Consider the following 27,916-nt stretch of genomic DNA (forward strand, 5'->3'; position numbering starts at 1 on the left):
CAAGTTCTAGAGAAAAGAAGGGCCTCTTAAGGAAAAGGTAGTTACTTTTTTCTGAATAAACTAAATGCCTTCAAAAACATTAAACCTTTTAAAATTGAGTATAAAAGTTGTCTATTTTTTTAAAAATTTGTTTTTATTTAATTGCAGCATTGATTTTATCGTATCTTTAGGCAGGTTTCCATTAGAAAGGTTCTATGCATGATAATTGTCGAACTTGCTATGTTTTGTCGTGCAGCAAGTCAGGCGTGAAAGAAAACAATTTGGACAAGAACTTTCGCTCGACAATTAATGCATTTACCATTGTTTCGATTCTGATTAAAACTTTCATTTAATAACAAGCCTTAATGCATGAGAACGGAAAAAGAAAAAAAAAATTAACGAAGAACAATGGCCTGACAATGGTTCATTTCCCTCATTCAAATCTGATTTCGTTAAAATTTTCCTAGTTTGTCTTTTAGTTTGCTTTCATTTTTTCATGACATTTTAAAACTGAATGAAAATCTTGAATTACATCAACCCACTATCATTTTTTTTTCCATTTATATCGCCAGTAATGTATAAAATGAGCCTTATATTTTCAATGTCTTATATTTTTTCATTACTTGCCGCTTTTGATGACGAGTTTTGTCACCTTAAAAATGATCTTGTTCGAGTACAACATATAAACTTTAATGATAATCAAGCCGAATGCACAGCACAACTACCATTCTTCAACACTTCTTCCAATCTTAACCCTTTAATTAGTTTTAAACAAAACATTAACGAAATGTTTGCATCGTCTACCTGTTGCCCGCCCGTAAGTATTTCGATTTCATTTTAATTATTTTCATGAAATGTTCGTGATTTTTGTCATTAGTAATAATTATATTAGTAATAATTTAAAATCTGTTTCGCGGCCATTAAATCGCACAATCCATTTTAAGTATGCGTCGAGGACATTTCTGCATGGTATGCTGTAGAAGTATTAAAATTATTTCAATCTCTGTCGTGAGATAAGATAGAAAACTGATCCTCCATTACGTGCTGTACTACTTCCTCACGCACCTCTCCAGTCATAACTTGATTATCGTATAATATGTATATGTATATTGCTCGAAAAAGGTAAACTCCGCCCCCAGTAATTGGTATGGCAAATGGGGCACAAAATCATCGTTTACGTTTAAAATTTATGCACCCATTTTGTAAAGGATCATAAATAAATCTAAATAATTACTGCGTAGGTAATTTTTTTTCTATAAAAATACAAAATTATTCTAACAGAATTCCCACTGGTTAGGGAGAACTGGGAAAATCTGGAATTGTCAGGGAATTTAATTATGACTCTAAAAAACAGAGAATAGTCATAAAAAGTTGCGTTTTTTCCCCTTCTTTTTTACAAAAACGTGGAAAATTCCTACGTAGTACCCAGTCTCAGAATCAGCAACAGTAACCAGTTATTGAAATTCAAGTTAAATAATTCTAACATCTATTACAATTAGGTATTTGTAATAAAAATTTTACATTTCAGTGAAACTTTTCTGTTTTCATCTTCATTTAATAATATTTTTTTACTCATAAAATTGAATATTTTACATTATAAATAAAAAAAATCAGTTTTCTCATTAAAACTTGCATGATATAGATAAAATAGGGTCTGGATTTTCAGTGAAATCTTCCTGATATACCTGGAAAAGTTTTTTTTTAAGATTTGAAATTGAGTGGGAACCCTATCTAAATAAATACTTAACGTATTAACTATCCAACATTACTTAGATTATTTTTTAAGACAACCTAGCAAAGTGAATAATAACTATAGTGTTGACAATAGAGAAATACCAATGGTATCTCTTTTTATAATCCGTAACAATTTAGAATAATTGACTTATTATCGTTGAAAAGTATTGTAATTTCTATCAAAATTGTGTTAGAAATGCAGAATAGAACTCGTTATTTCACAATGTTTTGATGAACTATTCAAAACTTAATCGAAAGGATAATTTATCGCAATTGCCGTGAAGAAAAACGAAACCTTATCTCAATCATTTAAAGAGATTTATTTTGCTTGTCGTGATTTCACACGTTTTTGTTTATTATGTGCGTCTTACCTTACAAAATTCATTTTGATGTTCTCTGCCCCTATTGTAAACTGCAACCACCAAGGTTTCTTACACAGACCTTGTGACCTTTTGTTCATTTTTCTACTCTAGTATATTCGAGCCACTCGAAGGTCAAATATGTTATTTAGACTGAAGCTCAGATCGAATGCAAAATGTAATTAGAATGAAATGGTTATGAAAAAAAAATGGCGAAAAAACAAATATGGCGTTATCTTTTTTGTCTTGTAGAACTAGATGAAATAAATTACCAAGAGTGTCTGGAAATGTAGTTTTGCATATTTGGATTTTTAAAGAACAGAACGGTGTCAAGGTTTTATTATTTTTTTTCCCACTTCAATCACGTGGTGAGATTTAGTACGTTCATAAGTTACAGTTATACATGCCTTAGGAATTTTTGAGATCAAGAGATATTTATTAATGATGTATCATGAAATTTTCCCGGAGCATTTTTCTTTTGCGATTTATTTAGCGAGAAATGTTCTTGCAAGACTATGAGAGTTGAATTTACAACATGATAACAATTAGCGATATAAATTTTGAATAGTGAATTCTTATCATTCAATGTGCTCAAGTATTAAAATAAGGAAAGATGTGAATTAGAAATGAATCCTTTTTTACAATTCCTACTATTAGTTCACACTCTTCCTACATATATATTTTGTTTAAATTTTCAATCGTTTAATAAAATACTTTTTATTCATCCTCTCGAGTTGATATATATATTCTTAAATTTGTAGTGGATGACACTTGAGGTTAATACTGTTTTTTCAAATATTAATTAATTCATTAATTAATTTTAGTTTTATGTGAGATTTCTCTTATTCTTTGTTGACCTAAGTAGGAATCGACGTTAATTTCTTTTTTTTTTTTACATTATTTGTTTTTAATCGGAATATTAATAATGCTACAGTCAAATATTACAATTAAACATTATTATTATTACAATTTAAAAGCCAATATTGTTTGATTTTTAAATTTAGTTTCCTCATTTCTAAAGAAACTAAAATCTATATTTAATGTTTCATTTCTTTGAATTAAGATTTTTTAAAAATCTATTTTCATTATTAGATATAATTATTTTGCTTTGACAAGATCTTAAGCATTGTGAATTTTTTGTAAAATTACTGATAATCTTTTAATGACTGGATATGAAAGACAAAAATTGTTGCACGTGCCTTACCGACACTCTAGGGAATGCCGGCAACGTTGTAAATAATAACATGTGTTTTAGGCAAATTATGAATTATGTGAACCACGGAGAAAGATACAGAGCATAATTTTTTCTTTCGCTTTTTTCTTTTCCCTTCAATAAATAATAATTGATGACCAAAGAAAAATAATTTTCTATTCCCGATAAATAACTTTTTTACAAATTCAAAATACACATTTTACAATAATTATGTGATTTGTGATGAATAATTATTTTACAATAATTATAAGACTAAACTAAGTGTTATTTTATAATTATTATTAATTATATAATATAATTAATAATTATTATTAATTATATATATGCATTATTAATTATATCCGAAAAGAAAAATATCGTTGAAAAAATCCGGGGAAATTATCTCTTGAAGGCGTGTCCCGGGCCATGACATTTAAACTTCTTTTTTAAAAAAATTTTTTTAATAACGGACACTATACCTTTACCTTAAAATACCAGTGTAGAAAATATCGAGCAATGGCGCTTACACATCCAAGGCCGGGTTATTATCTCTATTGATCCGGTTATTGTTATATTACACGATGATTACTACGAAAAGCTTGCTCCTTTCTCATTAGAGAAAATAAAATATGAATCTACTTGTTGATCCCAGAATTTTTTTTTGCATTTAATAGTCATAAATCATAGCCATACTCATTGAAATTGTGAAATTATTATATTTAGTACTCAGTCAGGTTGACATTTTTAAGCAATGTGATGTGAGGACTCTTTAATCATTCTCTTTCTCAGTTGATTTTGTCTACTATTGCTTCGACATTGCGAAGCTTCAATGACAAGTAATACCTATCATTGATTCAAATCTCATTTCTAAGTCTGAATGGAAATTATAATGAAGAAATAAAAACTAAGCTCTTTCAATCGAAATTTATTTCTTGATGTTAGGCAAATCAACTGAACGAAAGAAAGAAAGTCTGATACGTCATTTAACTATACGTTTCCAGAATTATTCCAAGTACTTTTTTTTGTTGCTTCTTTAAATTCTGTTTACATTATAAAAATATGGATGAGCTGGTCTGAAAACGGATGGTTCTATCAAACTATGGTTTTATGATTTCGATCGCGTCAGTAGCGGTCAACTTTTCAAAAAGAACCAGTTTTAATGAATAAATAAAAAAGCTGATGTAAGAAATATAATTTTGTTTTGTGGCACTAAAGAAAGGAATTCTTGACTCTGCAAAACTGCCATTGCTAAGACCCTTGTGTGCCAATCACTTTTGATATACGAGTTGAGTGACCCTTCCTTCAATTTATGCGAATTATTTCCTTCGGGGCAGGAAATGCCATTCTGTAACACAGGCTGGATTTTTATCTTCAGAAGGAAGAAGAGATTTAGCTCGAAAAGTGTAACTTAATATCTGTTTTCTTCGATAGCTTTAATTAAGCACACCTGACCGTGAATTGTTAGTCCTCAGACTAAACCTTCGACCTGCGTCGAAGAAGTCTTGCCGTGTTGTCTGAGATTAATAACAGTAATAATTCTCCCAGAGGAAAATAACCCTTTAGGAGACCCCCCTCCTCCTTTTCATGTTTCTAGAATGAAAGGTGTTTAGGCTCTGTTATTCATTCAGACTATAAGCCTGGTTTTATATTCGCGCCGCTCCCTTGCAGGAATGCATTGTTCTAAGGCTTGAAATGGGCGTTGTCTTGCTTAAGTTCAATCTAGATTGAGGCTACGTAGATCTGCGGAAAACGCCTATATCTCGAGAATTAACAAATCTGTTAGGGTTTTTCTCTTCTTCTTTGATTCGACACAAAACAGCTGATGGGAATCTCAGGAAGTTTTGCTTTAATCAGCGGGCGTTTAATTTATAAGTGCCCCCTTTTTTTAAATTCAATATGAATTTTTATGTGTGCCTTGCATTTTGAAAAGCATATACTGTCCTTCAAAAGCGGGGAAATTTTCCTATTTGCTTGATTTTTGAGAACAACGTGTGAACAAAATATTGTTTGCGGAGTGTTTAATTATGTCAGTTTATTGTGGTGAAAAGATATTTTGTACAATTGTCTTAAAAGTATGTCAGTACGTTAGGAATGAAAGATAGTTTGAACACTTATTTTAATCCTGTCATAAAAAAAGTAGATTTCATTATAATGGGTAGACTAAAACTAAATGATCTTAATCAGTCTACCTGTTTAATTCTGAAACGTTGGAAGCCAAAATGTTAGAAATTTTAATTGGTAAAACATGGACTGCAAGTGTATTGAAATTTTTAATAATGGGTGGCTTTAAAAATAAAAATGACAATCAGATTGAAATAATAACATTTTAGTAATTTCAGGTTATTTTAATTATTAGTCAATCAGTCTTCCCTTTGAATGATTCTAGCTTTATAATCAATCTTTATTTACACTTAGTTTGCTACCCATTAAAATGATATCAAAACTTAAGTGTTTTAACTCTTGTCGCCCTACAATGGTCCTCGTTTTATTTTGCCCTTCTGTCAAAGTCACAAAAAGCGATAAGCTAAAATAAGAGTCTTATATTTTTCCTAATCTTTCTGTCTTTTTTTGTTATGTTTTTTTTTTGTTCATTAAAAAAATACTTGATTTAATTGACCTTGAGACTCAAGGATCTGCCTTCAGTTTCTAAATAATAACTATTGTGCAATGCAAAATAATATTAATAGTTAATAGAATGTTTGGTCCAGCAATACAACCGTAACCGAGTTCTTATTTTCTTTCTCTCTTCTACAAATTAGCTTATGCAGAGTCCATTATGTCATTTTTGCTAGGTACAGCTTATCCAATTTCAGTTGAACAGCAAATATCAAGTAATCTTTATTTACACTACAGTCAATGGTGGGCCTTAGCCTGCCGCACACTATTTCTCCAGACAGCTCTGTCCCTGACCTTGATCTTTCAGTTGGAGATATTTATAGTTTTTAAATCATGCAGGATATCATCCATCCACCTTTTCTTTGATCGGCCTTTTGAGCATGGGCTTCCAATACAGGATCTTAATTACTCGGTTGTCAGGTGATCTCTTAATGTGACCAAGCCATGAAAGCCTCTGTGCTTTGTTGAATTTTTTCAATTAATCTAAAGAGTACAATTCAGCCAACATTTTATTTCATGAAAATTTAAACTAGAATTGTAATATATATATACACACTTGTTTGACTTGGTATGCGAAGCTCTTAGCCCTTAAGCATTTCAATAATAAATCTTTATATTGACTTATTTTACGGACAAATAATGGAAAAAATATTTTATTAAGTTTAAACTGTCAATTCAAAACTTTAGCCCATCTCTTAATTATTTGAAAGATTATTTTTCGAAGGCTCTATGGTCATATGAAATGCTTTCCTCTTTTTTTTTTTTCTTTGCAAAAAATATGCTTATTTTCTTAACAAAATAGCAATGGCTCTCTATCCTTATTTTGAAAGGAAATGTCAATATGGTAAAAAGCCACAGTTTTGTAAAAATAAAAAGTGTTTGTGGTCTAATTTTTATTATTTTCAAATTTACATCATTGCTGTGTTATCTGGGCTCATGAAAGTTTGCATAAGGCAATGATTTTGATAATTTTCATCCTAGTGGAAGAATGTTACTGAATTGGAGATTTTTTTAAAAAAAGTTTAATAACTTTTAAGATATTTAATATGTCCGTCCTAAAGCCCGAATAATTCTTCAGGGCAATATAGTATGCATAGTTTAAATTTATAAGTTTGCTTCAAGTGTAAGGCACTTAAAGTTTGGTTTTTATATTTTTATTTTCTTTGGTTAAAGACTTTCGAAAAACCATGCTAACACTTTCCTCGCGGTGATGACGTCCTTTTGTCCCATCCTCTGCACTTAGTGTTTCCTGCTGCACTAAAAGTGAGATAAAACATAAATTCCTTTAAGACTTGTATATTTTACTTTTTTTTTTTAAAAAATAATAATCAATAACCGTATTGACTAATGCAATAATAGAGCACAGCGAGTATTCCTGAAGACGAGATATCTCGTCCATCGAAACGAAAGAGTTAATTATAAGAGATGCAAAAAACTATCACCCATGTTGTTCGCCAAAATATTCGTCAATATGGGAAGTATAATTCCAAAGAATTGAAAATGCCGAGTCCTTTGAAACATTTTTATGATTGAAGGATTGGACTATTAAACAGTCACGCAATGGTTGTAAGAGTAAAAGTTTCTCCATTTCTAACTAATTTAAATGACAAATTTTCTACAATTTAACATGATGTCCAATTAAAAATTTCCTTCTTAAGGTCAGGCAGAATATAAAATCTGATAGTATCGCCAAAGAATCTGTTTTAACCTTTTAATTTGTGTCACCTACCAACCAAAACATATTTGACGCCAAGGTCTCTCACACTCAATGTTATGTCTTCAATTGGGAGCTCGTCCACGCTCTGTTGCGCCACCTCTAAATACAATGAAGCGATGCTGTAGAGCAGCGTAACAAATTTTTATTACCCTCTACAGAAGTAATAATGAGTGTTGGTCCCCTCCAGCAGCACGCAATGTGATTAGGAGGGGAAAAGAGAGTAGTATTTGTCAAGGTCGCTTTGAAGACTCTTTCCCACACGCTGGTCGATCGCTGGCCCAAGAAAATGGTTTGTTGTCAAGATATACACTTTTGCTTGGGGGCTATGGGTGTGCAATCGTTGAAGATCTCTTAGCCAATAAGATACTGTCAAATGCGTCAGTCCAATTAAAATTGTTATCACATCACAAGATATGTTAGTCTGTTAAAGTGTTTATTGTTGTATTGGTTCATTTCATAAATTAAATTGTCGTTTAATCTGCCACTAACATAATACTGCAATAATGGGTATGAACTGTTTATCGCATTGTGGATACTAAATAAAGACACATTTATTAAGCATAGAGAGTGACACAATGAAAATATATTACAACCTGCGTAAAATTGTATATCAAATCAAAACGTATATCTCTATTTATGAAAGTAAAATAATTTCACAATCCAAAAATAAACAACGTCATCGATGATAATCAATGAATGCCTATTAAAAAAAAAAAGTATGCGATCCTACAATTCTCGATTCTCTTCAATGGATATTGGCTTCCTATTCCTTTGATGTTTTTTAGAAAGTTAAAACTTTGTGTTCTTTAGAATCATTTTTTAATGATACCATATAACTATATTTTCAAAAAAGTCTGGTTTAAAAAAAAAATTCACCCGCAGAAAACAGAGTGGTTATTTAGTGTTTGGAATGAACATTTAGTTAGATCTGTTTTTGGTGAATACAATTGGTGATGAGTCTATTTTAAAACGCTTTATTTTGTAAAGTGTACGTTGTCAGGCTTTTGTAACAATCCTTAGTTGATTAAAATGGCGGTAACTTCTTATGACTGGATGAGCATCATAATTTTTGCTGAAAAAAAATTATATTTATGCATCAAGGAAGACGCAAGACGTGGCAGGCTGTACATTTTTCTCAGCCCGAATTTTAAATGATCCCCTATTTATGAAAACGTTAATTTGAAAGAGCTTGTAATCATTAGAAATTAAGAGTTTGTCTAAAGATTGCATCTCTTTCCAGGACATTGATATTATTAAAAAATTTATATCTTTTATAAATTGGAGATATTAGGTACACTTAATAATTATGTTTTGCAGTTTAAAACACTTACGCGTGCCTCGTGTGCAACCTATGTAAGTATTATTTGTAAGACCTATTTTTGTAAATAAATAATGCCATGCACTTTTGATTTCGGATTTCGTCAACAGTTCAAAAATTCGGGTATCTTTTTTTTGTGACAAGAATTACTATCAAATTTGCTCACTGTTAATTCCTATGAATGCGTTTTTATGCATTTTATGCGAGATGTAAATATTTCCTTTGGTAATTTTTTCCATTTGCCGCAAACACAGAAGAAGGAAAAATAACTTTCCGTAAAAGGTCAAGTGATGCTCTTCTAACTCTAAACATATAGAAGACAAAGAACTTTTTTTCCTCAAATTGAATCAATTTGCTGAATTGTCGTTCTGTCGTAAACAAAGCCTCACTTTACTTTGAAAAAAAGATACAAGCATTGACTCAACCATTGTAGGTGGCGGAGATACTTTATGGCACGGAATCCGTCTTCACAGTGATTCACACAGTTCCGATGAATAATTCATCGGATTGCCATACACTTGTCTTCCTATGAAATACGAGGTGAAACTTTTGACTTGCAAAGAAATTTCTATTTTTCAGCTTCAAGAAAATTTCCGTGAATGATTTTCTAGTGCCTCGAAAGGCTTAAATTATTCTGCTGCCTACGCAATGTGTATTTCCTCAATGATTCATTTTGAGCGCTATATGGCCGGCGCACCTTATGTCTGCTTCTCGATTTGTTCTTGACCTTTGGTGACTCCCAACTTAAATCTATCGTAGTAACCCAGAAATTGACAAATCCATTTTTCTTCTTATTCATTGCGTTATTTAATTCAAAATAGCTTTTGCTTCGGTTTACTGGCAAAAGTTCGTGGTTAAAGAGTTAATTGGGGGAAGAGGGTTACATCATTGATACTTCTACATTTTGGAAGTGTCATGTGAGAGTTAATGTATACAACTATTAAGTGTCATTACATTTTGTTTGCTGCTAACTGCCAAAACGATGGTTGGTTGCCATTAAGGACTTGTTTTTGTCTGTCTTATAATCATATACATTTGTTTTTGAATTTGGAATAATTATGTGGTAAATTCATTACACTTTTCATACTAGTGATTTAGTTGGAAACAATTATTTACAGGAACAGGTGTTAACATTTTCAATTTGGCAACCAGCTTTGAAGGGAAGTGTATTTAAAATCTCAAATCACTTTCTCCGATTTCTATTGACGGTGAGACTTCGCAGTAATGATTTAAATAAAAACAAATATTTATTGGAAAATTTCTAATATTTAATGACATTTTTATCTTGAGTTCATTGAATGGATGTATTTGTTTGTATGGATTCGCTGCGTATTCAAATATTTTTCAACTTTCCGTTTAGCTGCATGTAAAATGCGTTGTGACCCGTCCTTCATACTCACAATTACTTTTACTCTTTAAAAGAGGATTTACGAAGATTCAGAATGCTAAATTTTTTCACGTGAAAGAAATGGGTCACTTAAAGTTCTGTTGGAAAAAAAAAAATTTCTCGGCGCGTGTCAGGACTAAAATTTTTATCTGTTATACAAACTGTAATAATTAATTTTCAACTTGATGCTCTTAATACAGATCTTTAAAAATATTATTCATAAGAAAAGTACCAGACTATTTTAAACAATTTTTTTTCTCAATATAACTTATTCTTGGGGCAAATACTAACTGCAAAAATTATTTACTGTTAAATTATTAACTGTTATTTTCAAAATCTCATTATAAATAATAAAGCTTAGAACGAGTATTAGTACCACTTATTTATTTATTCAAAAACTAGCAGAAATTTAATGCCAGAAACGTTAGGAGCAATGTCACTTTTAAAATATTTTTGACTGGCGCTAAATATTTAAAAAGAGAAAAAAAATTATCTTATTCGTATTAAAAAAAACCCCTTTTACACAGTATTTTAATATGATCTGTCTGAATTGACACTATTTTCGGAATATGAGATTTTTTCACTTTTAAATTCAAATTATATTCAATTTTTTTCCAGATTATTTTGAAAGCTAATAGTAGTACTATTCAGAAAGATTTGTTTGATTACCGTCTATTTAATATTTGTGGTTTGAAACTCATCCATAATCACTTTCATTACAGGATAATAGTGAAAGATGAACCTGACGATGATGCCCCCACAGTTGTTGTCAGTTCCAACCAAGCTCCACTACCAACGATATCTGATGAAAATTGGAGAGCTTTCTACCAACACAATCAGTTGGTGGTACTCAACGGCAACGTAGAGGATGGCGTCGGGGCTGTTTATGAGACAGCTTACAAATTGCCATCTCTCGGAAAAATAAGCAAAGGAATCGTTGGAAAACTACCAGCTTTCTTTGGGTAAGTTCAACAACTCATTTTAAGCATCAATCGATTCGCACAGCTGAAGTGTTAACTCTGCCGATTCTGAATCCTACCCGTTTTAAGGGAATTTCTTTCTTATACATTGTGATTAATGAGTGTTAGTGAGGGAAAATTTTCTTCTCAAACAATGACGTTGCTTGGTAACAACTGAGAGAAATCAATATTTATACAAAAATATGAGAGTTTTTCTTAGCCAAGGAAAGTAATTGGATAAAACTTTTAATAGATTATTAGATACATTTTCCCATAAATTCGCTTGCAAGTCATTTAGGAAAAAAACAGTACTTGATTTACACGGTGGAAAACATAAATTAACCTAAACCTAACCACGGTGGAAAACCTAAGGGAAATTAGCATCACATTCAAGACATTTTTATTATTTGGGGATATTTTTTGTCCTATCTGGAAGCGTTAGCGAAGTCTCAGAACAGTATAAAAATTCAATATAGATATGTGATTTGAACCTGTTCTTTACTCTAATATTTTCGATGATGCTCCATATTCTACTCCCATACGTATGGTATTTTTTCTAAAAGAGAATTTCGGAAAAAAAAAGACTATCATATTTCACATAAAGTATGTACATGTATTGTCTTCCAATTACAATTGTTAATATCAATGAATATAACAGGTTTCAAATTCATCGGTGAGAAACCAATATTTAAATAAAAAGTTGATTCTTTATAAAAAAAATTTCATTAAGTTTGTAGCGGAAAAATTTAATGTATGAATGGATAAATTAAATACTTATTAGCAAAATCATAACGTTGGTAGAAAATTTAGCTACTAATCCATTTACCAAAAAACAGTAATGAAACCAAATGCTAAATGACTCATAGAATTGTTTCAATTTCAAAAAAAAGAAAAGAAAATGTAGCAGAACAACAATAAATTGTTAGATTGGATCAATGGTGGGCGGAGGTAAATGACTAGAAACTGGTCGACATTGACCGAAATGTCTCCTCCACTGGAAAGTTGATTTCACTGACCACTTTCTTGTTTTGATTCTGTCCATCCTCAAAAGAAATGGATGGGGTATTTCAAGAGGTTGAAGGACGGTCAGAGTTTAGTGTCTTTCACCGGCTATCTGTTATTTCCTCGATTTGAATTTTTTTTTTTTAATTGTTAATGGGTTTAATTACATATCAATCAAGGATTTTCGTTTGTAATATTGATTCATTAAGCTAAATAAATGCAAAATTTTACTTTACCAAAATATTCGAGGATATACTGTTTAATAATTTTTATTGACCGTTTCGGAACATTTTTTTCCCCTTCTGTTGCGTGAGATATTTTTAACAGATCTAAGATATTTTCGATTTCAAATTTGCAATCGGTTTCTCTCTCTCTCCAAGCTACATTTTTTTTAATGATATATTTATTCCAATTTTTGTCAAAATGTACAAGTTTAAAAACGTTATGTAACAAAGAGGGGCACGTAAATGTTGCGACTAACTTCTAAGAGAACTAGGGCACATCATCAAGATTAAAATTGCATAGGAATCTTTATACGCCGCTAAGGGTACTTACCTGTTATGAACTGTTTCGTTTTGAACTTTTGAATAGGTCACAGTCCTTTTTAAACTTGTACATTTCAACAGAAAATGTGATAAAAATGTCTTTAAAATATCTTCAACTTCAGGAGCAAAACTAATTTCAGATTTGAAATCCCCGCACTCGCATTAGTCAAGATAAAGTATTTGCATAAATGCAACAAAAAATTGTTATCTTGTGTTTCGTATAGTTTCTTGTGTTCGTTAATTTTCGTATAACGCTGTAACTTTCTTAAATTTATCTATTGCTGGTTGATAAATATTTGAATTTTATATATATATATATATATACATATATGGCAGTACTTTTACTTTCGTTACTTGTACCGCCGGAACAAGTAAAAAGTACGTACTTTTACTTGTACTTCGTTACTTTTTAAATTTGGTACTTTTACTTGTACTTTCGTTACTTTTTTAGGGAAAAAGTACAAGTATTTGTAACGGAAATGTCGAATGAAATCGTTACTTTTTTCTGAAGCTCGGTAAGCTTTCTAAAAAGAAAAAAAGGAAGAAAAAAAATAAAATTTAAAAAAATGCTTATGTTTTTTTAATTTATAAAATTAATGTGCAATATATATGCATTCACAGCTAACTTCGTGTTTAAATACCTTGACCTCCCGTGGGGCGCTTATTCAGCGTGGCTAAGCACGTTCTGAGAAATTCTCGCAGCAGACTCAGTGACACCACTTTCGAAATGCAATTATTTTGCAAAATGAATAAAAATATTAATTAGCAAGTCATTCATTTTCGAGTTTTATGCATTTATTTATTACATTTTAAATAAAAAATGTTGGATTTTGTTATTACATTTTTCAATTTCCTTTTTGAAGTCACTAATAATACATTTTTGTCTCAATACATTTTTTACTAAATACATTTTTACCTAGTACATTTTTTACTAAAATTATGTTCATTCCCGACCTTGTCAAACAACGCCCAGTCAAGTCTCTAAGAACTTCAGAACTATTTGTGCTATTGAAAACTATTATAATTATCATTTTAACTCTTGAAAACTCGAAGGTATTAATTTAGCAGCTGATACTAAAATTCGTTTACAAATTTTTATTATTCCGTTAGGCAGAAATGTTCGGAAAATGATTTTCTCGCATGACTTCAGCATAAGCCATTGTTACAAATAAAACAGTAAACTGTTCTGCTTCAACTTATACTGCACAGTCAATAATTTTTTACTAGCTCAAAGATCACAAAGCTATCTGAAACCCCGTGTTTGCTTTGTTTATGTTCGTGCTTTTAAAACGCGTTTCTATAGAGTAAAACAATTTTAAATCAATGATAATTTAAATAAATAAAAATAATAAACTAAAAATTAAAATCAATAGATAAAATTTCTTTTTCGTGCAAATCCATAAAAAGTTTGATATTAAAATCATATTTGATTTTTAAATTATATTATACGATTATATTATAAAATTATATTATAATATTCTTCCGAATTTAAAAATAAATTAATGTTCATAACTTTCAAAATTAAAAATAATTAAATAAATAACAACAATTTTGCAAAAACATTAAAGAACATAAGAATATTATTCAATAAAATTTTAGTTTACTTTGATTTCCTAGAAACATACTTTTAAATCGTTACTTTTTTTGTTTAGTACTTGTACTTTTACTTGTACTTTTTACTCGTTACTTTTTTTAAAAATACTTGTACTTTTACTCGTTACTTTTTAAAAGTAACGTTGCCATATATGTATATATATATATATATATATATATATATATATATATATATATATATATATATATATATATATATATATATATATATATGGAAGCAAGATAGAACTTCTATGGAAACAAGAAGCGCATTTCAAAGAGGAGAATTTCCTTCTCTCCCTTAATTCCATTTTTCTAGTCGATTCTCTTATTGAAATAATTAAACCTTGTAATCATAGTCACCGCCACTGCTTGAGATGAATGGCGTGAGGAGTTCTTTCCATAGACAGACTGTTGTTTATCTTTTGAAAGCCAATCACGTGTTTAAACAGACACGTGATTTTTCAGTTTTTTTCTTCTTTCCGAAATCAATCATTTTTAGCAGTGCTTATTAATATGCTGACAAACAGGCTCGAAATATGCTGACAAACAGGCATCTCTTCCTCATTTCAGTATTTTTCATTCTGATTCGGTCACTAGTCTAATTTAAAGTTTCCAATCTTTGTTTCTGTTGAAATGATTTCAAATTCCTTAAAAATGATGCAAGTAATCCATTCCCGCCCAACAATGAATACCATCGAATTTAAAAAAAAAAGTATTTCGAATAATGTAATCATTTTGTTCAATTTTTATTCCTTGTTATGTACAGCACTTCCGTTTTGGATAAACCGTACATTTGTTATTGAACGAACATTAGACGCCCGTAAAAGATCATTCAAATTGCGATTAAACAGTTACACTGATTGCAATCACTTATAACCTGCTGAGAGATCCACTTTAAATCATTAAAATGTGCTAACTGTTTTATGCAGTAGGAAACCGATTATCCGGAACGGTCGGGACCATCGCTATTCCGGATAACTGATTTTTCCGGTTTTCTGAATCGCTACAAAAAGCCGTTTTTTTTTTATTGTTAAACCCAACTAAATAAAAAATATGCGGAAATAATCTAAAACAGAAGAAAAAAAGATGAAGTAATACACTAATGATTATTTCCAAAATGATGGTAAGGTAAACATTTTTTAAAAAAGAAAGAAAAATCGTAAAATCTTATGAGGAAATTTTTTTTTTTTTTAAATGGCGAGAAAATTTATCGAATTTCGTTCCGGTTTTTTGGTATTCCGGTTTTCTGATTTCCGGATAATGGGTTCTGTACTGTACCAACATTCCTTGAATTAAAATAGGAGTTACAAAAATGTTAACGTGATTTAACTGCGTAACTTTTTGTATGCAATTCCAAAATTTGTAAAAATATTCCCTTAAATAGTTACCGAGAAATAATTCTAACGAAAATTGACTACTTTCAATAAAATAAGTAATAAACACCTATAGTTGCTTGTAAAATATACCCTATCATTTAGTTTGTAAACTCAACTACAAGGGGTATATGATCTGTCTGATGGATGGCTGAATGGTTTCTTTGAATGATTATGAACCTTGGATCAAAAATGGCTTTTTTTTTTTGTGACACTCCTTTGTTTCAAGCTTCCTTGGGCAACACAAGGGATCGGGTGAAATCAAGGAAATGTTTTATTATTCCTTTTCAATTATGTTGTAACATTAAATTGTTACAATAAGCGTCATTGTCTTAAGATAAAAAACGAAAAATTACGTTTACTTATAAGCCAAGGTTTTTTTTTTTAATATTTTCTTTTCCTTTTTTTCTTCTTTTTTATTGTTTAATCAAAGATTTAACAAGAGGTATAATACCGATTAAAAAAATTAAATGTGTGTTTTCGAAATGTTATTTTGTCTAAGAATGCTTGTTTGTCAATTAAATGAAGCGTGGATATATTTGTTTCTGTTCGAAATAAATTTTAAGTGAATTAAAAAAGAATTTAAAAAAGTATAGAAATTAAAAAGACCATATCAAAACTTGTTTCAGTCCACTTCATATTCGGATTTTTTTTTCTTCATATTAATTTCTTTTTAATGACCAAATTTATCTCAATGGGCAATGTTCTGAATGGGTGATTTTCAAAAAATTTGGGTGGTCTTATAATGTTTATTATTCTCTTTTAATAACACGATTCAGATCCCGGAATAACGTTTCAAGAACACGAGATAAAACATTTGTTTCCAGAGTTCCTAAATGAAATGTACAAAATAATTAAATAACGTAGCTATCGATTTGTTTAAACTATGTTCGCGAGGATTAAAATTTCAACAATTCGAACTTTGATAGCATTTCAGTCTTATAAATCAGAAATAGAAATCCACAGATAAGCGTATATTCTATCATTTTGTGCAGAAATTTTTCAAGTCACTTAAGAACTTCATTTGGTGAAATACGCAAAATGAGTCCAAACTTTCGTCTGCTCTCCTATATAAATATTGGGATCATTTTTTCCAGACTGCAGCTATCCCCATATTTTGAGAGTCAAAATTCTAAATCTGCCGGGGGGGGGGGAATTGATGCAAATATTGTCAATGGGTAGTGAAGGTCCGTTCGAGTCAAGAATTCGAAATTGTAACTTCAAGAAATATGCTTTTAATTTATCAGGACCATCGCAGTGGGGTGGCAAAAACTGAATTTACTTTGTTCGAGGTTTTTTGTGCAGGTACTTTGTTCGAGTACCTGCTCATAAACGTTTAGGTAGATCATTTAAGTGCATTAAAACGAATTTTAATGTGCATTAAAGCACATTTAAAATTATAAAGTAACTTTACACTTTAATTATCAGAACTTTATTGTGTAACTTAATGCTGCCTGCAATTTAAATTTTATAATTGTTATTTTTAAATTTTTATATCCACACATTGTAATTTGGTAAGTTTTTTTTAATGTACCAGTAAAATAATTATAAGCGGAGAACTTTAAATTGCAAACAAATTATTTTTTGATAAATATCTAAAAATTATTTTTTGATATTCATACTTATTTGGGATAGCTACATAAAATGGGTGTAATGTAATAAAGAAGAATATTCTTAATTATTAGGAAATTCGATCATATTATAAAGCTTTGAAACTCACTACCTTATTCAAATAAATTTTATAGAATCCCGAAAGGTACAATCGAAATTAAAACTTCAAGTTTTCAGAAGATGTTCGAAGCTAGAATATACGTACAATAAAATTCCAGCCAAATTCAAACGTTAATACAGCTAAAGATCATCTTAGAAAGAAAAAAAATCAAAACGTTACGGGGGGAAAGGGTAACAAAATCAAAGCCCCATTAATAATCTTTAAAATGGCAATGGCTTAGAATGAGGGACATATTTCGACATACTATTAGGTGCAATAACCAGAGATTTTGAAACAACTCTCGTCTTCCCATGCATTTTCTTCCTCCACAATTCCATTCTAGATATTTTCAACATGTCCTACCTTTTAGAGTGGACAAGATTATTTTCTTTCTTTCAACTAACGATGTCACATTATCCCCAGTCCCTCTTGGATTTTTTTTTATCCTCATTTTACCTTGTCAGTTTTATGACCTTGCAGCCCCTCGCAAAGACCTCTCGTACGTGAAACTATTGTTTAATATTGTATATTGCTGGAGGCACGCAACAGGATTGATATCTCTCTTTTTAAATGGTTATCTGTAATTATAAAGTTTTGTATCATTTGAATTCGTGAGTTGTGCCTTACCGATTAAAGTATACATTGTTGAAATTCGTTACGAAAATTTGCACATTTTACAGTCAACTACGTTGCGAATTGAAATGATGAACGAAAATACATTATATTTTTCTGGATTATATTTGTAAAAGGCCAAAGTTTTAAGCATATTTACAAATGCATTTGAACTTATTGTGCAATGAATTCATGCACCAGTTCACTTTTTGCTAATCAGTTTTACTAACTTGATGAAAATAAGATTCAGTGTCATTAGCTAAGTACTTCAATGACATTTTTTCAAAGTTGCAAGCTACAAAATATTCAAAGATTGAAACGCTCTTATGAGTATCATGATTTTAAAGTTAAATTTAATGAATATTTGTATGTTAACGTTTAGTTCCTTTTAAAACATATCTGCTATACATCTGATAATAAAAGAGTGAAGTCCGCCGCAACCAGTACCTAATAAAATTAGAAAAAATAAACGAATAAAAATAAATAGGTTAATGCTGAAAAATTTGTTTTAAAGTATGACAAATTTCTAACAATTTTTATAAGCTGCTCTTTTTCATACCTTTTGCAATATTTTTAAAATCAGTGGAAATATTAGGGTCGTAGTCAAGCTAGTGACAAAAGTAGCTGATAATCCAATGGGGTACCTATTTGAATTGCATTCATTTGCTTCAAAAATTGCATAAAAGCATACCATGATTTGTTAGCAGAGCCTGAAATGATTTGTCGAAGAAGAGGTGTCGGTCAAACGATTTGTTGATGAAGTAAACAATCATCGAAGCAAGGGAAGGGTACACTATTTTGTATGAGCTTCTCTAAAAGTGATGATAAGGCAAATAGAGATACTGTATTAACTTCTGATTTCTTCATGAAGCAACCCCAGCGATACTGCGAATACATTTTCGAAGAACTGTTGCCAGTTACGAAAACGAACATTACTGAGAGAAAAATCCTGCAACCGAAAAACTCTAGATGTCCATTTTGACTGCTTTTCAATTAGAAAAACAATGATGTATATAACGACACAATTTCTTTTCACAACTTTTTGTACAGCATATGATTTTTTTATTGCTAATATTTACTAATATTTTGTTATAACTGTAAATAATATAAAAAATATTAAAAATTAATTTTAAACAAATTTCTTTACACATAAGTTATTCTTTCATTATCATTTGTTATTCTTTCATTATCATCATTTCATTTCATTTTGACTGCTTTTGGGCAATATAGGTCTATACTAAGTTTCAGTCTTTTTAGTGTTAATAACCATTAAAAAATTGCAAGATTAAAATGAAATAACTCTTGATAAAATAACTATTTCGTTGATTTTCCATTCCCACGGTGATCACTTGATCACTTTCTTCCATCTTTTAATAGAATAAAACCATGGTTAAATTGGGACCTAATACTTCTCCACATGACCGATTTGTACTGATGCACCACAATTAAGGGCGCTCGGACATAATTTAATCACGTTAACTTATGTTAAGAATAATAATAAGAAAAGATTTAATCAATTCCTGTATGGGATTGTATGAATTTCTTTTTGTATCATTGTACGGAATTCATTTCAACTCCGCCATTGCATTCTAAAGAAGAAATTAACTCGTTTCAAAAGATGTCGTTTATGCTATAGTCATCAGCCATGAAACATTTTCCTGTTCATGCGATACTCATATTCTGCCTGTTATGAGCGGAATTAATATTTAACTGCCAAAATCTATTATATATGTATAGTATTTTTTTTTCATGCATGAAATCTTGATTGGCGGAAAAGTTTTATTATTTTGTTCAATTAACTAGCAAAAATACCATAAGTAGCTTAAGCGATTTATAACTGTAACCGAATAACGCTATTTATATCTTACGAGAAACAAATAACTACTATTTACGTTAAAAACGACAACGCAGTGAATCTCTAATGTTATCAACAATCCATGGCCGTACAGTAATCCAGGCACGTTCGATGACATAAACCGTGTCATTTAATCCACTTCTCAAAAACTATTGTTCTAGTCTTTTGTGTACTTTCTGTTGTGTAAAGATTGACTCTAGCATTTCCCAGTGCCTACCTTCACGCCTCGATGGTCGAAGCCCAATAGACTCAGAATACTAACGATCCAATATTTTTCTTCTTCTTTTTATTTTTATTAGTAACAATAGTTATTTCATTCTCTCCCGGCTGATCAAAGTCAGGGAATCACTGGTGCCTTTCATAGCAGGCTAATGGGCAAAAATTGTTAACTTTTTATGGATGCGTTTTTATTTTTGGAGACTACCGCCCGTATCATCCATCGACCATTGTCCTACCGGAAGTGACTAATTGCGATGGGTGATTGTTGCCAAAATAGAAATGTCCTTGCTGTTTCCTGGTGATCCCGCATGGATGAGGTGTTGGAACTGCGTAGATGGGTCCGGGGAGTTGCGTAAATGCGTGAATTACGAGTGCCAGTGTTCACGCTCCGCTGATACGTTGATTGAGCTCGACGCCGTTTTGTAACATTTGATTGCTGTGTGGCCATCATCTTTCATCAATTATAAAACAATTTGAGTTTAAAACATAGTCCATTAAAGTAATCTTTAAATGCTTTTGCATGACTCAAGAGCATGTTGCGAGGAAGAAAAAAAACTTTTCACTAGTTAATTTTAATTTAATACATTATATATTAGAACACATTAAAACAAACTTGTATACCTCATTTTTGAAAAACATTACGTAAGCCACACTTCTGGATGTAAAATGTATACAATCCTACTTATGCAAAGAGCAATTCAATTATTTATTCTTCAAGTTTTCGCACAATACTTTTAAATTCTCAGAAGCGCTTATTGATGTCGTGTGTATTAAGACTAAACCTAAACAAATCTTTTTGTTTCTCTACAATTTAATCAAAGAAATTCTAGTTTAGTTTTTTTTCTTCAAATTTCCTTTCATTAAATTTTAAAACGCTTTTACTGGTAAATCATAACTTTGGATTGCATAAAATATTTTAAGATACTCATTCATGTGAACTTTTAAAGTGAAGTAAAATTTTTGAAGAAAGTGTCCTCATTTGTTACTTAATAAAAACAATACTTTTTTTTTTGTTGACAAAATCATTGCCAAATTAAAAATAGTCAGTTTCTTAATCTGAATTTATTTTAACTGTAACATTCATTATATATAATTATATTATTCTGCAAATAGGCTTGTTTAAAAAAGAAAAAGAAAAAAAATAGCAAAGTAGATAAAAGAAATAGAGCCAAAAAATAGATCCAAAAAAAACTATTTTTATTTACTTTTGTCTATGTATTTTCCAGTTGATGTGCCTCAATAGGATTACATTGAAGTGTTGAAACAAAATTAAAATGTTCCGAAATTCAGTGCTTGCTGTTAAAAATTGTTTTTTTTTTTTTAAAAAACTGTAAAAATAAACCATTTTTAGTTTAGCAAGGCGTAGAGCAGGAATCCTCAACTTTAAAGATCTGTTCCCGGCCCGGCGTCCTTACATCTTCAGTGACGGCGTAAAAACGTTTGTCCTGAAGAAAAAGAAAAGGGGAAAAAAAAAATGCTACGAGAAAGTAAAATCTTTAACAAATTCCCATGATAGTCTCAGACAGGTATTTTAGAATGTGCTCATAAGTTGGAATGTATACCTCTGACATAAATCGCTGTACCTCTTATCAATGCAAGAGGCTTTTGTCAATAAAATATTCTTAATCTATAACTTAGTAATTTTTTCTCACCCTCTCCTCCAAAATATTGTTTTAAAAGCATACAAGACACTATAATAAGCACTTTCTTTTATTTAATTATTTTTATATCGTTTATCTGTTTGATTTAATCTAGAGTAAAAAAAAAAAAAAAAAGGTTTATATACTTTAAAAACCTAATTAAAAAAATAAAAGCGTCATCCACTGGATTCATTCTATGCTATTAAAACAGTAATGCTTAATATGATTCTATGTTTCAATACTCAAAACAATTCTTCATTTGTTTATTTCAGCGTTGCTGTCGCTCCATCTGAAGGTGAATTAATCACTGCCCACACAGACACATCTCCAGTGCCAAGTCCGGTCCAACAACCGAGTGACCTATCCACTCCAACAGCCATTTATCTCCACAGGGGTGACGGTAATAAAGTAATTGTACATTCGTTAGACAGAGAAAATTCAGTTATACAGCCAGTGCCAGACGGAGTTCATGACTCTGGAAAAGATGACAAAGAGAACTCTCAAGCTCTGCCATTACTCGCACCCTCAGCTGTCGAAGTCAAACAAACAGACGATGGGGATAACCAGGACGTTGAAATGGTCGAGGCTTCAAGACACGTAAGCTGTTACTTCAAACATTCTACTGTTTTATTCGACATCAAATTATTAAGGAGGATCTCCCCTCAGGACAGAAGGTCAAACCTTTTGAGGGTATATCTACAGAAAAGCGAAAATTAAAGTGATAAATCGCAGCTTACACCAAATTATTCCTTAGGATTGTTTCCAGCTAGGTATTTCACAAGTTCCCGGCATTTCCAATGGATACACCAAAACATTCTATTGCCGATGAAAAACTCGGGGAGGGTTTTTTTTTTTTTAATTTTTTTTTTATTATTTTTTTTAAACCGAAAAATGCTCTTTTGAAAAATGACTTTCCTCGCTTACAGTTTCATTACCCCAAGCCCTTTCTAAAAGTGATAGCATAGAATAAGGAGCTAGATTTTTGAGATAGAACGCTTTGCTTATGGAAACATTTAATATAAAAATACAATTTAATGAAAAAAAAATTTAATAAGCCACTGAAATTTAACCAACTTGACAGTAAATATGTGAATGCATTATCAAATTGAGGGTAAGGGGAAATGATCTAAAGAGAGTTTGGTACAGCATTGGGTAAAAAAAAAAAAAGAGACAAATATTACTTGTTTCTGTGCTGCGAAAATTTAAATAAAGTCCGCAATTTTTATTCAAAAAACGTTGTCTGCAGTCTGGCAATCTCTAAAGATTTATTTTTCATATCGTTTACACTTTGCAAACTCTTTTGCAAGTTTAAAATTGTTCGGAAAAGAGAGATAAAAAAAAAGCCATTTATCTATTTAAAAAAAAAAACTAGCCAGAAATGAAAGTTTCAGCACATTAAAAACTTTTAATTAAAAAATATAATTAATTCAATTTAAAATATCGCTTTTAATGTTTGTAAATATCCTGCTCCGTCCCTGTTGGTACCAAGATGTTATAAGATTACAAGTTTGATGCGAACTAACTACAGATAAAATGGAGAGGATGTGATTGAGACAACATAATTTTAATCTAAGAAAACCCCAACTATTCGAAAAGTTATCCAAATGTTTGCATTTCTCTCCAATTGATCACTCAAGGTACTGTTGTATAGTTGCCACCATTTTTGCTGTTGAGGTACACTTTTAAGTACAGAACTATAGTTATCGTACAAGAAATAATATGAAATTGACAAAATAACAATTGTTTGAAAGAATGAAGGCAGTTATTTTACTAAAAAAAAAGTCTTGCTTCTTTTTTTTTTTTTTTAAATAAAATGTTTTTGCAATGAAGCCCTCAAATTGATTTTAATGCGCATAAAAAGTATGTGCTGTCAGTAAACAACCAAAAAATGGATAAATAAATATAAATAAAACTATAGCAGTGAAAAAGTGCACTGTGAAAATGTTTTAGTTCACCTCAGCACCAAAAATGGTGGTAACTATACACTATTTATATCATAATAATAACAACAGTACGGTAACATTTTGGAACAGTATGGCTCCATCGTGATGTCTTAATGATAATGACCCCTTTTCCGCCTTTTTTCAAGCTATAATAACTATTATATGATAAAATGAGTGCTGTATAACGGATTTTAGCTTATTTATCATTTGAACTCCACATTTAATTTCATCGTATCTTAGCATTCTGTTAAACCTCTAAAATTATTTACATTAAACAAATACTAGATTTTCTTAATCGTCATCCATTTTAGCTCAGTATATTTTTCCTGCTGATGGAATTGTTTAAAATTACAAATTGAAAGATGGGTTTTAGTAACATGATTTACTTAAATTGATTCTACTATTTTATTAATTGAATTTCATCGGAACTCTTACGCTTAAATTCCACTACGTGAATGATTTTTTCCTCTGAATTTCCGATGCAATAACTTTCAGGAAACTGCAAATTTCAGATGGCCATTTATAATGAACAATAGGCTTACAAAGTTTAACAAGAATATAAAAATAATAAATCCCCAGACTGAGAATTCTATGGTCAATCAATAAATGTTGATTATTTTAACCTTATTATCGAAAACTAGGATAAATTATTGAGGTTATAGGGCTCCGGCACGCTGCTGATTTATTGGACTGACTTAACCTTACTGATTTGACCTCTTCAATATTATTCAAACGTGTCTGGTTTATACTTTTTTTTTTCTCTCTCACACACAAACCATTTTTCATCTAAATAAACAATTGTCAAGAAGAATATTTAATGAATTTGCAGAACGAGTCTTTCCTTGAAATAGGTTGCAGTGCATTTTCTTCCATGAACAACATTAAAAAGGGCCATTTCAATTTATGATGTAAAAATAACTGACATACTACCAGCTTGCCCAGCAAAAGTTTCGACAAATGCCTTTTGAAGTACGGCCAAACTTAAAGAAAAACGAAATCGTGATTTTCCTCGAAACGGCTTTTTTTTTCTTTCTGAATTTAGGAATCGTAATGAATAGAAACAAAAATATTTATTGTTTGCATTACTCTGTATGTTTTGCTCCAAATTTAGAAAACTACACAAAAATGTTAGTCTTCTTTACTGAGATATACTAAAATGGCAGATATTCTACTCGAGCTTCTTCAGTAATTCTACAGTATTTACTGATGTACTTGACTAAACTAAATAGTTTAGATAACATCTATTTAGTTTCCGTTAGTTTAACGATAAGGTAAAACTTTTGTTTTTTAAGAAATATGAGTAGGAGCAACTTTATAACTCCTTCAATATTTATCTTCTTTATTTAAAACTTAACAATTTTTGTAGTGATGTAGTTTTCGCAGCACGTAGGATAATCGTTTTTTTTTTTTTTTTTTTTTTTTTTCTGAACAAAATGACAATATATGGCCAAAAAAAAAGAAGAAAAAAAATCCTCGTTATTAGGGCACGATTCGTCAATCAGCAAGTAGCGAATTGCTAGTTAAATAATCAAACGCTAGATAGAAAAAAAATTTGCTAGTAACTTGATTGGTCTCGATTTTCAATCGTTTTCCATCTTTTGTTTTCATGCTTTTTGATGTACTCAATTCGCGACAATTCCGTCGTAAAGCCACCTCGTTTTCAATGGGTTTTTTTTAAATATTTTTTTTATTACGCCGTTTTAATTTGGTTTTTTTAAATTCCGATTTTTAAATACGAAATTTCTACACCCAAATTTCGAATTTGAGTAATCACTTTTTTGACGTGCTTTATTTGCGACAATTCCATCATTAATCCGCATCATTTTCAGACTATTTTCTCAGCAGTTATTCTATGTTTTTACGATTTTTTTTCACATGGTTCTTTAAATTATATTTTTAATATGGATGACATTACTACACGTGAGTTTCAAATTTGACTAATCACTTTTTGGCGTATCCAATTAGCGACTATGCCATCGTAAATAAATGTCATTTTCAAATCGTTTTTCGACAGTTGTTGCAGTTGTCTTACTTCCGGCCCGGCAATTTCCACATCGTTCTTAAAATCTCGATATTTCAAATACGATGTCATCAATAACAACGTATTCGTAATCGCACATTTGAGTACTTAAATTTTAATACGAGTATAAAGATTTAATATTTACTATTGAGTGATCTTTTTATTGCAATAAGCCTTACAACAATGTGTTGCGATTCTATACGTCACAAAATATATCGCGATACCACCTTAAAGACATGTTTGTTCAAACCCTGATTTTGCTAGTAGCATTTTCAGCATTAGAACTCATTTCTACTCATTTTGAAAAATGAAATCTTGCCCTGCAAATAACTCTTTCAATCAAATTGGTTGGAAATTGATAGTTATCTAGTTGATTAAGTACGAAAAATGCTGTTTTACGGGGACCGTTCCAATTTTATATTTTAATATATATATATATATATATTAAAAGAAGCACAAAAATTTTAAAATCATTAAAAATATCAACTATCACCAAAATACAGAGACGAAAAAATCATCCTTAAATATCGCTAAAATAAATGTTAGTACAAGGATTCTAATTCATTCGTGGGTAAGAATTAATCTTTACATCATGAATTTTTAAAATAGCTAGTTTTTTTCAGGCAAAAGTGAGTGAAAGAACTAACATACAATCTGAAAATAGGTTGCAGATAATTTAAGTTCTAAACATAACTACAGTTATTTATCACAGTTTAATTAGTTGAAAAATTTTAAATGCTGATACGAGTAATAGTTGTGGTTTAAAATGAATGTTTCTTTTATGTTGACCTAGATACATTGAGAGAGAGAGAATGAGCCATATCTAGGTTGTCGTGGGTTTATTTAAAATTAATGTCCGAAATAATTTTTCTTAATGATATGTTTGAAATAACGTTTTAAATCAAAATATTTTAGGAATTGAATTTGATTCAGTTCAAAAAATTATAATGTGAATAAACTTTTATAATTTAAACTATTTTCTCCATTAAAATTTAATTTCGTATTTCCTGGTGTTGAAAATATTTAATTCAAAATCTGTTTGCGCAGATAATGCGAATTTCGTTTGAAAACTTTTTTTTTTCTGTATTATTATAAGAAAATTAATTTATTTTAACGATGCTAATTGATTTTTGTATTTATTTTCCCAAAACGTAAAAAAAAAAAAGAAAGAAAGAGAGAAAAAACTTCAATAGGATTTGACTAGAGAAAAGGTAACTTGTGCGAATTCTTGGCGCACAATGTTATTCACTCATTGTGTGAATTATAATTAAAATAATATAAGAAAGTTTGCCTAACTATTTTTTCGAAAGAGCTTTTTATTTGAGAAATCAATTCGACGCAATATATCACCAACTCTTTTCTAATTAAATTTTAAACTTGGGGAAATCGTTTATTGCGCGAATATTTACAAAATGATTGAAAACTAAATAATAGAGTTAAATAAAAATTTTAAACTGTGTTTTTCATGTAGACTGAAAAGTATAAAATAATTTTATGTGTCAAACCTAAATTGAAAATCCCTTTCGTAACGATTCACTTTTGAAAACATGGGGGAAAGGGAATTATTTATTTATTTTAAGTTTTGTGCCCACTAGCTCATGTCGGAAAGTGGTTGAAATTTCAATTGTTGATCAAATTTAGAAATTCCTAATGATTAAGTATGAACAAATTGCTATTAATGGCATATTTTAAAATCGGGGATTCTAAATTTAACTTAACTTATTGTTATAAAAGAATATGTAGATAAAAAAGTGTCGATATATGCTTTCATTTTTCTTAATAGTTAAAGTTAAAACTGAACTTTTTAAAATAAAGTATTTATAGTGTCGTTTTCGCCAACTAGTAAAACATTTTTATAAGTTTAAAATGGTATTTTTTTTTAATATAATGGCCAAGAAAGTTTTTTTGAACTATGTTTATGAACGGAAATAATGTGTTAATTACGTAAAGTTTGAAAGCTAATAACCAGAAAAAGTCTAACTTATTTTTACAAAGAGAAAGAGTTATCAAATATCTTTGCTTGCGATCTCCGTGATCTGTGGACACAGTGACGTCATGAGGAGGGAAATCGTAGCTTCAGCTCTAAGAGCGGAGTGAACTAGCCCTTCTTTCTCTTTAGCCCTGATAAAACCAAGTGTA

The 27,916-nt window shown here is 30.3% G+C and overlaps 1 protein-coding gene across 13 annotated transcripts in view; it reads left to right on the plus strand.

Moving 5' to 3' along the window:
- LOC107441179 (protein grainyhead) overlaps positions 1-27,916 on the plus strand; it is a 72,489-nt gene that overhangs the window by 27,370 nt on the left and 17,203 nt on the right. For all 13 annotated transcript variants that reach the window (XM_043041923.3, XM_043041918.3, XM_043041925.3 and 10 more), the window contains exons 3-4: positions 11,025-11,264; positions 22,087-22,411. In XM_043041923.3, coding sequence (XP_042897857.1) covers positions 11,025-11,264; positions 22,087-22,411 — 565 coding nt within the window. The remainder of the gene's footprint in view (positions 1-11,024; positions 11,265-22,086; positions 22,412-27,916) is intronic.

The sequence above is a fragment of the Parasteatoda tepidariorum genome, chromosome 1 (genome assembly GCF_982258835.1).
Source record: "Parasteatoda tepidariorum strain Cologne lab strain chromosome 1, Ptep-v5.0, whole genome shotgun sequence".
NCBI classification, from domain to species: domain Eukaryota; kingdom Metazoa; phylum Arthropoda; class Arachnida; order Araneae; family Theridiidae; genus Parasteatoda; species Parasteatoda tepidariorum.